We start from the raw sequence: 9777 nt of genomic DNA on the forward strand, positions 1-9777 counted from the left end.
AGGAGAAAGGTTCAGGGTCTGCTTAAAGAAATAAATATATCACGGCGATTGTATGAAAGTAAATAATGTCATAACCTATCATTCAGTAACTTACACCGGTCAGCCTCCACGCGCCCGGCTGCTATACATTTGGACTTTGGCCACGCAGCTTCTCACATACCTCCTTGGTCAGAACAAACCATTATAAGAGGGTTGCGGTGTCTGAGACAGGAAACACAGAGGTAGGCAACGTAATGTTGAATTCTCTCTAATGTATCCTTTCATGCAAATTGACTTATTACTTATAGAGCATCGTTAGACTTCCACGCGCCTCTCTTGTTCGGGGTTCCGCGCGGAGAGCTTATAGCCGGACCCGTGGAAGTGTTACGTGCGTGTGTTCCTCAACGCAGCCAGGGGACAACCGGTGAATGAGCCCATGTGTTGCTACAATGTCATCATTGTTTTGTGTGCGCATTTGTGTGTTGTATTCGGCATTATGTGTGCACGTGGGCACACCGCGAGACGCTCACAATAATAATACAATCATAAAAACGAAAATTCATCAGCCACCTCTGCATATTATATTAAAAATAAAATGGCATTAGTGTGAAAGTACATACTATCAACTGACTGAGTTGGACTACATAATATTTTGATATTTACAGGAGACAATTTTCTTTTTTAAATAACTTAAATTGTTGTAAATATAAATACATATGCATGTGGTTTAAGCCATCAATGAATGCTTTCTCAAGTAAAGTCACGCAAATCAAATACAGATATGAATACATTTACATTGGACCTGACATTAGTAACATATTAACATTGTGTCCTGCAATGCAGCTGACAATAATTGCATGACATATTTTTGACTACGACGTGTCAAAAAAAAAGGTCCATGTGTTTTATTTTTCTACCATAAACAAGTGTTGTGAGAGCAATGGCCTCCAGCCAGCTGCACAAGCGGGATATGGTCAAACCTGATCCTTGGGTGGGCTGCAGAGTACAGATAAAGGTCACACACACACACACACACACACACACACACACACACACACGCACACACGCACATGTGAGCCCGCCCCGCAGACTAGTGAGGCGGCCCAACCAACTGTCAGAAAAGACACCCGAGTTCCTCGGCTGCGACGATGTGGGTGAACCGTGCTTCGTGGTCCCTTTTTGAAGGACCTTTAAGTCTTCATTGTGCTTGTTCACATTAATGGAGTGACCTTCTCTCAGCCATGTTTTCTCCCTCCTAATTGCTCGTGTTTACCTCTCCTCAGAGGTGTGTGCGTGTCTGTAACAGAACCAGTGATGGCCCGACCAGCGCCTCCGCAGCAAGCAGACCCGGCTGGTGAATAAACTCAACGAGAAATTAGCCACCGTGGACGGCCCTGCATGCCAGGGGACAGTGGGCGAGCAAGGCCGAAGTTCCTCCTGGCCGTGGCGGGGCAGATCATCGGCCTGGGCAACGTCTGGAGGTTCCCCTACCTCTGCTACAAGAACGGAGGAGGGTAAAGCACGTGGGACGGGGAAGGAGAGAGGGAGTTTCAGCTTCAAACTGTGAAGAGTTGTCATTCTGTAATTCTGTCTCTCTCTCTCTCTCTCTCTTCCTCCCTCCCCTGGTCCCATGGCTCTCCTCCCCCCCCCACACTCCATCTTTTCCCCATCCTCTAAAACTAGGGATGACATTGCAAGGTGTTTGTTAGATCGGAGCATACGTGTATTTTTTACACCTTGTGATAGGATTACATTTTTTCAGAATCCGTCCATTTACACGTGATTTGTACTATTTATGAAGACTGGGATTTAATGTTGTCAATAAATGTCATACAACAGGGTTCATTTAGTGGTTATTACTTGGTTGTAGGGTTCCGATTCCATTTGGGGTCGACGTTATCTTAGGGTTAGATATTGGGTTGAATGTAATCAATGAAGGTCCTCACAAGGATAGCACCTTTTGTGTGTGTGTTTGTGTGCCCAGGTGTGTTCTTTATACCCTACCTGTTGTTCCTGGTGCTGTGCGGCATCCCCCTGTTCCTCATGGAGACATCGCTGGGACAGTACACCAGCCTGGGAGGAGTCAGCGCCTGGAGGACCGTCTGTCCATTATTTGGAGGTATGTTTATCAAATCAATCATAACGTCTGTGGTGGCAAATATAGATACCAACCCGGATTGGGTGGATGTAACCTCGCCAACATCTGGCATGCTCTGCCTGCTGCACGTGTGTGTCTATCAAAACAATTCAAGAGTTCCGAAATGTTGCCATTTAAAATCTTACTGAAGTAGAAGTATGTATTTGTATTCAAAAAAATCTACTAAAAGTATAAAAGCAGAAGTACTCCCTATGAAGCCAAACAGGCTCTTTAGTTAAGGTATTTCATACTGTAGTATATGGTTATTATTATTGATGCAGTAACATGTGAGATGCATATCAATGTATCTAGCTGCAATAAAGCTAATTGAATTAACTTTTAACACAGTTCCCTCTGGAATGTAGTGGAGTAGAAAGTAGCATCAAAATAGTACTGAAGTACAGTACCTGAAGCATCACTGATTAATACTATACTGGTCAAAGAGAAGGATGCAACCGAATCATGTGCTGGTGCAACAAGCGGAATGGTTACTACTTTTTGCCTTTTCCCTTAATTTAGAAAAAAAATGCAACTTTCACGCACAAAAACTGATCGGACAAAGTCCAGAAAACACCTCGAAGTCCGTTTTGGTGTGCAGGTGCAGCCGGTAGCGTGCCAGCTGGACCACCTGGGAAACACATTGTAAACAAAATATATGTGTGTGTGTGTGTGTGTGTGTGTGTGTGTGTGTGTGTTTTCCCTTGTTCAGTGACCTCTCGGGCCATATGGCCTGCACATGTGAGAGAGAGGCTTTTTGACGGAAACATGTAGCGCTTCCTCGGCTACCCGTGTTCGTCCACGGATAGACAGAGAAACGCTTCCGTAGGGAACTCCTCGCTGGTTTGCACATTTTATTATGCCATCATCAGACCGACGGCTGCATTTCATTAGAGGGCACCACAAGCGGTCATTTGTGTCGGGTCCGCGCTCGAGCAGTCACTCTTAATGGAGATATGCTCGATGTGGGCCGCGAGTCGAGTGTCTGAATAAATGGATCCTCTCATCAGGACCTCAAGGGACTTTGGTCTGATGACAGAATGATGACGTGAAGCGCGTTCAGCTTTCGTTACTGTGTCAGCCGGCTGATGGGATCTACTTTGTGTTTCCTCCCCCCCCCCCCCCCCCCACCCCTGTCTCTGCAGGACTCGGCTATGCCAGCCAGGTGATGATCCTGCACGGCTGCGTGTACTACATCGTCATCCTGGCCTGGGCTCTCTTCTACCTGTCCTACAGCTTCCAGGCGGAGCTGCCCTGGTCGCACTGTAACAACACGTGGAACACTGGTCAGTCCGGGGGCCGGGGTGTCGGCGGGGGGGGGAGAGCCCGTCGTTGCACGTTGAGTCCACCGCAGTGAAACTTCCAAATTCGTTGTGTCACCTGCAGAGGCGTGTGTCCCTGTTCGCACCACCGCAACCCAGACAGCCAATGGGAGCAGCCTGCCTGAGAACGCCACCTCTCCCGTCATTGAGTTTTGGGAGTGAGTGTCGCTTCTTGGTTTCTCACTTCTTCTTTTTTCTTTTGTGGTATGGATGTCTATTAACAGCTGTGTGTGTGTGTGTGTGTGTGTGTGTGTGCGTGTGTGTGTGTGTTCAAGGCGTGAGGTGCTCCGTCTCTCCAGGCAGTTTAGACGAGCTGGGGCCCGATCAGCTGGAAGCTGGCTCTGTGCCTCGCCACCATCTGGATCATCTGTTACTTCTGTGTCTGGAAGGGAGTGAAGTCCACCGGAAAGGTTGGAGCAGGAAGTTGGTCAGGCACATCGAACCGGAAGATACCCTTACGGGACTTCCACTTCCCAAAGATATCATAATTTTCCAAAAATCCACTTAATGATCATAGAAAATTCAGCAGTGTGACTCGCTGAATAGAAACATCCCCCCGAAGCATCATCTTGAAGTGCGATTGTCCACTGAATAGACTCGTGAGTGTTTTTGGAAGTTCCCTTTATCTGGTCTGAGAGAGAGGGATGTGTCGGGATGAATCTTTTTTATCCTTCATGAAGCTGGTGGCAAAGTCACAACCATCACATCCTGTCCCTCGTTTCCTTTTTTTGCCGCTGTGTACATTCTAGGTGGTGTACCTGACGGCCACCTTCCCATATGTCATGCTGTTTGTGCTGCTGTGTGCGCGGCGCCACCCTGCCCGGAGCGACCCAGGGCATCATTCTACTACCTCAAGCCCAACCACACCCGCTCCTGGCCAGACCCGCAGGTACGAAACCTCACACAAGAGACTTCATGAGGGACACATTCATTTATTTGCATATATTTCAGATACTGTGGAATCCTAGGATCTTACTGCTTTTACCCCTTTATGTTATTCTGGCCTCAATAAAACCCTTCTCTTTCTCCAGGTATGGATGGATGCAGGCACCCCAGGTATTTTTCTCATATGGAATCGGTTTGGGAAGTCTCACAAGCCCTCGGCAGCTACAACAAATACAACAACGACTGCTATAAGTGAGAGCCCTTTGTCCCGTTCTCCTTCCCACTTCACTTCAGACAGACCATACCTACTGAAATGTAAGATGTAAGCCCCGGCTGGTCAGCTGGCTTCCAGAAGGAATGGCTGGAATGGACAGAGAAAACACACTGATAGAGCCGCACCTTAGAGAACAGCCCCGGCTGCCATTGTTTCCCACACTCTAGGACTCCCACCCACACCCAAACACACACACACACACACACACACACACACACACACACACACACAGAAAGAGCCAAGCACTGAGCTCTTGGCTTGTATCGACTCTAACGAGCCAGAGCTCCACAATTCAAGGTCAAAGACCAGAATCAAGACCTCTGTAGATTCTGCTAAGGGCACTTTTCTACGTGTATTTCTTCAGGTTGTGTTCTCGCTATAATGCTATTATTAAATTAATTGTGTTTTATATTTTTTTCCGTGGCCCTCCAGGGACTCCTTCCTTCTGTGCCTCCTGAACAGCGCCACCAGTTTCCTGGCGGGCTTCGCCATCTTCTCGGCGCTGGGCTTCATGGCTGAAGAGCAGGGCTGTGGACATCGCCCACCGTGGTGCAGTCAGGTGAAACATAGCTGGATGCGGCAGAGGTGTCTTTGTTTGTTAAAGTCAACCAATCCCATTGATAGGGCCAAAGCCGACACAGAATATATCGCCCAACTGGCATTGTCTGCATAGCCTGAAATCCACTATTCTTCTTGCGCCATAAAGCTCCACAACTTTTTAATCTGTATGACTCCGCTGCTAAAAAATAGTCCCCCCCCCCCAAAAAAAAGTTTTAATAAAGACGTGTGACAGTTTTTTAAGAGATTTACACCTTCAGTGGTAATGAATGGGCTTGGAGTGCCACAGACACAGTAAGGAAGTTGGAAAGTATTAATAGAAGGGAGTGTTTTGGTCTTTTTGTGGGACTTAATAATAATACATGAATACACCAGCTTTCTATAAATCTATAAACCTATTCTGAACAAAATGCACACACAACACCTCATTTAGGACCCAATTTGACCATGCTTCTGTCACACATTTTATGTGAGAATCACATGTATTTACTCCATGTTTATGTGTTTCATGCTCTCAGGGCCCGGTCTGGCCTTCATTGCCTTCCCGAGAGCTGTCGCCATGATGCCGGTCCCCCAGCTCTGGGCCGGTCTGCTTCTTCCTCATGATCATCATGCTGGGGCTGGACACACAGGTAGAGAGAGACACACACACACACACACACACACGCATTTGATGAATCCCCCCCCGCGACGGCCATCGATGTATCGCGTCTCGAGCGTTTAAAAGGGCGCTGACCCCGCCTCCCTTCCGTCACGCAGTTTGTGAGTCTGGAGGCCCTGATGACGTCGCTGGACTGACCTGTACCCTCATCGGATCCGCCGAGGCCACCGCAGAGAGCTGGTGCTGCTCTTCGTCCTGCGTCGTCTGCTTCCTGGGGGACTGGTCATGCGTCACGCCGGTAGGTCACTCTCAGGATGGATTTGGACAAGGAGGGGGTTGCCACATTATCCTCTCCCTCGTTTGGTGTTGCTACGGCGAGGACTAATGGGAGTTTCTCTCTTTCGTGTGCCCGCTTGCGTCCACGGCGACGCAGGGTGGGTCTGTACGTGTTCCAGATCTACGACCAATTCTCCTGCAGTGGAGCCAGCCTGCTGCTTCTCTCCATCTTCCAGTCTGTCGCCATCGGCTGGATCTACGGTACAAGTCTCTCCATCACTCCTCCTCGCCGATCCTCTCCTTTTCTTTATTTTCCCTTAATTTCCTTCTCCCCTATCCTGTACTCTTCATTTCCTTTCTTTCTTAAATGTGCTTTGCTTTCATGCTCTCCTCACCACCTCCTATTTTCCACTCCTTTCTTTTACCTCCTTCCTTTTCCTCTTTCTTTTTATTCTTTTCTTTCCTTTCCTCCTATCCTTCATTGCATTTATTTTCCTTTTCTAATCCTCCATACTTTCCTTTCCTTCTCTCCTCCTCGACAGCCCCACTAAATGCTTTAGCTCCTTTAATCATAGACTTATTTCATATATACAAAATGTCCCACCATCTCACTCCATGTCTGAATTTAATTAAATTCTGCCGAAGCTCATTAGTCTGACAATAGGCTAAATAAATCTTAGTTTGATGGCTGTCAGTACACCCATGAAATATTAGAGCAGTGGCAAGAATTAAACTTTTTATTTTTTATTTTTTATCACTCCACTAATGAAAGTAGTCCTATAATCTGATTAACACACACACAGTCCACTTCCTCCCCTCCCTCTACATTCCAGTTAGAGTTGGTAGACAGTATATTAACACGGCTGCAGCTACCCACTGTTGTAAGGAGACTGGCTCCTCGCCAGCCCCCCCCCCCCCCCCCCCCTCGCCCGCCCGTCTCCAGGCCCTAAATCAGCCCCGGGCCCCGTGGCCTCTCGGTCTCAGTCTGGCAGCCCCCGGGAGCCCCTCTTCCCAGCCAGACCTGGGGCTCCGGAGCATTACCAAAATGCATTGTTTTGTTTAAGAGTGCGACGTGCTGCGCACATACATCCTCATGACAAATACAAAATGAACGTTGAATTCGGGAGAGAATTCAAAGCAGTCGCTGGGCGGTAGGTGTGTGAATAGGAAGCCTGTTTTTATGGCTCTCCCAGCAGGAGGTGAGCGGAGCAGAGGTTTTTTTAATGGACTGGGTAACACAGCGGTCAGGACTCCACCCCCCCCACCCCCTCTTTATGACTGTGGGATTTGACAGTTTGCGAAGCACCCTAACATACACTAACACTCCTCTCTCCTCTGCTGCTCACTCCACTTGTTGGGGTTATTTTAGACAAAAGGGACGCCCTACTTTTATCCGTCCCTTTTTTTTCTTTCTTGTAACATTTCAATATGTATGCATCCAATGTGTGCATTAACGTATTACTTCAGAGTTTGTACTACTTTGTAGTTTTGACCATCACTCTTATACATTGTGGTTTTTTTTATATTTAACATCAGAAGATATTAGTGACGTAGCATCAACTCTCAGCTGCATAGATGCTACTACTGCCGAGCTGACACCTCCGGCTACCAGTGTGCGCTGTCGCTACGGCAACACGCGGTGAAGTTGTTCTGTTTTGACCACAGGAGCCGATCGCTTCAACGCCAACATCAGGGACATGACCGGCTACAGCCCGCTGCCCGTCTTCAAGCTGTGCTGGAAATACTTGACCCCAGCCGTGTGCACTGTGAGTGACCCCCTTCCCCGCTGGCCTGCTTTCACACCCTTAAAGTGTGTGTCGCTTACCGTGAAATAGTATGCTGAATTGAGTGGACTCACTGACCCCCGTCCTCCTTTGTTCACGCTCAGGCTACCTTTGTGTTCTCCCTGGTGAGCTGGTCTCCGTTGAACCTGGGGAAAGGCCTGGTCTCTCCGTCCTGGGCCACTACGCTGGGCTGGCTCCTCACGTTCTCCTCCGTCTCCCTGCTTCCCATCTGGGCCGTCTACGCCCTGGCCACCACTCCGGGAACCCTGCCGCAGGTTACACCGGCGCTCTCTCTTTGAATTCATCCGCCACGCACGTGCCCGCTGATGACATGTCATTAACCCCTCGGGGATGCTTCCAATGTGTACTCGTAGACAATGTGGGAATTGTTCTCGGATAATTACACAGAAGCAAACTAAACACGCAGATTAAATGAGGGATACGCATGTTGTGATGTAAAACAATCGACTAACTTCTTTTTGACACACCCCCCCCTCACCAACAGCGCTTCCAACGTCTCTGCAGCCCGGCCGAAGGCCCGTCACCAGCGCTGCCCTCACCGAGAAGACGAAGGAGTGGAACGCGGACATCATCCAGGATGGTATGACCCAATGACGGCCCTCTGGGAGGCCAGGGCGTCTCACTCAGGGAGGATACGAGTTCGGCCTCAACGGGAGGCCGAACTCGTATCCTCGATCTTGTTCTCCTCTGCTTAAAGTCTTTTCCTTCATGCACTAGTTGGGTCACTGTACTTGTGAATCATGTAATAACAGCGCCTACAGCCAACCCGAGGCTCAGGACGCAGCTAAATGACAAACACTTAAAAAAGTGTTGGCATTTTGCCAGCACTACTGAGTAAGTTGGCCCCTCCCCCTTTACTCTCTATGAGAGATCACTGCACGCCTCGCATTGACTCTACTGAATATGTTTGGGTTGCCGCTGTCCTCTGATGACTCCATGAGTCGGCCACGTTTTATACAGTGATTTGTATGGACGTGTGTGTGTGTGTGTGTGTGTGTGTGTGTGTCCGCCTTACCCTCAGACCATGTAATGACCATGTTGAATTGGCAAAACACAACTTTTTATTACTGCCAATGCAAAAGGGTGGCGAAAGGATTGAAATGTGCGGTAACTGTTTTCAATCTGTTATACTCATCTAAATGTAGGCAGGGGAGTTTGTTGTGTTGTTGTTTTTGTCTCAAAATACACACATTTGAAGTGCAGTTCTTGCTAAATTGAATATAATGTCTTTGCACTGTACCAAAAATAACCATCATCTATCAAGCTGGGAAAGCATAGCGTCTGAATCAGCATGTCTTAGTACAATATTGAACTGAAATTATTTTTATTTTACTCCGGTCCTGAAACTGAAATTGTGAAAGAAAGTTTTTTTTTTTTATAACGCGACTCAGTCTTTCACTGTAATGCCGTCATGTCCTCTGTGCATTACGTCCAGAAGGATGAACAATGAGCGTGGGCGATTAACATGCGTGAAGATAAAATAGTTCCTTTTAACAAACCTTGCACTGCCATTCGGACCTGGATCAGGTGTTCGATTGGATGCTCCTCTGAGATTAATTTAGAGCCCATCTGCTCATCTCTGTTGTTTACAGGTGTTTCTTTTCTCGAATTATTTTTCTTTACTTTTTTTATATATATATATATATATATATATATATATATATATATATATATATATATATATATTTATATTGTGTATAAAAAGGTTTCTGTGTATTTCTTGCAAAATAAAAAGTGAGATGGTGCGTGTGTGGTGTGTGTGTGTGTGTGTGTGTGTGTGTGTGTGTGTGTGTGTGTGTGTGTGTGTGCTTGTTTGTGTTCCCCAGAACTGAATAAACCTTGTTGAGGCGAGCTGTCGCCCAAGGGATGTTACTCTCTCTCTCTCTCTCTCTCTCTCTGCGCCGTGGTAACAGATGCAGAAAAAGGAGAGAGTGTACACACAC

General features: G+C 47.5%; 1 protein-coding gene across 1 annotated transcript; it reads left to right on the forward strand.

Annotated features, from left to right (window-relative positions):
* Positions 1-919: 919 nt before the first annotated feature.
* LOC117740421 (sodium- and chloride-dependent GABA transporter 2-like) lies at positions 920-8493 on the forward strand. Its single transcript, XM_034546817.1, is given in 25 exon segments — positions 920-970; positions 1359-1409; positions 1411-1493; positions 1965-2098; positions 3259-3399; positions 3500-3593; positions 3711-3741; positions 3744-3845; positions 4185-4235; positions 4237-4278; positions 4280-4324; positions 4467-4487; positions 4489-4530; positions 4532-4572; positions 5027-5126; positions 5129-5153; positions 5671-5738; positions 5740-5784; positions 5912-5944; positions 5946-6055; positions 6187-6290; positions 7695-7795; positions 7918-8088; positions 8319-8367; positions 8370-8493. Coding segments are annotated over 25 exon segments (1794 nt in total). The 3' UTR covers positions 8429-8493.
* Positions 8494-9777: the final 1284 nt, after the last annotated feature.

The sequence above is a fragment of the Cyclopterus lumpus genome, chromosome 2, assembly GCF_009769545.1.
Source record: "Cyclopterus lumpus isolate fCycLum1 chromosome 2, fCycLum1.pri, whole genome shotgun sequence".
Lineage (NCBI taxonomy): Eukaryota > Metazoa > Chordata > Actinopteri > Perciformes > Cyclopteridae > Cyclopterus > Cyclopterus lumpus.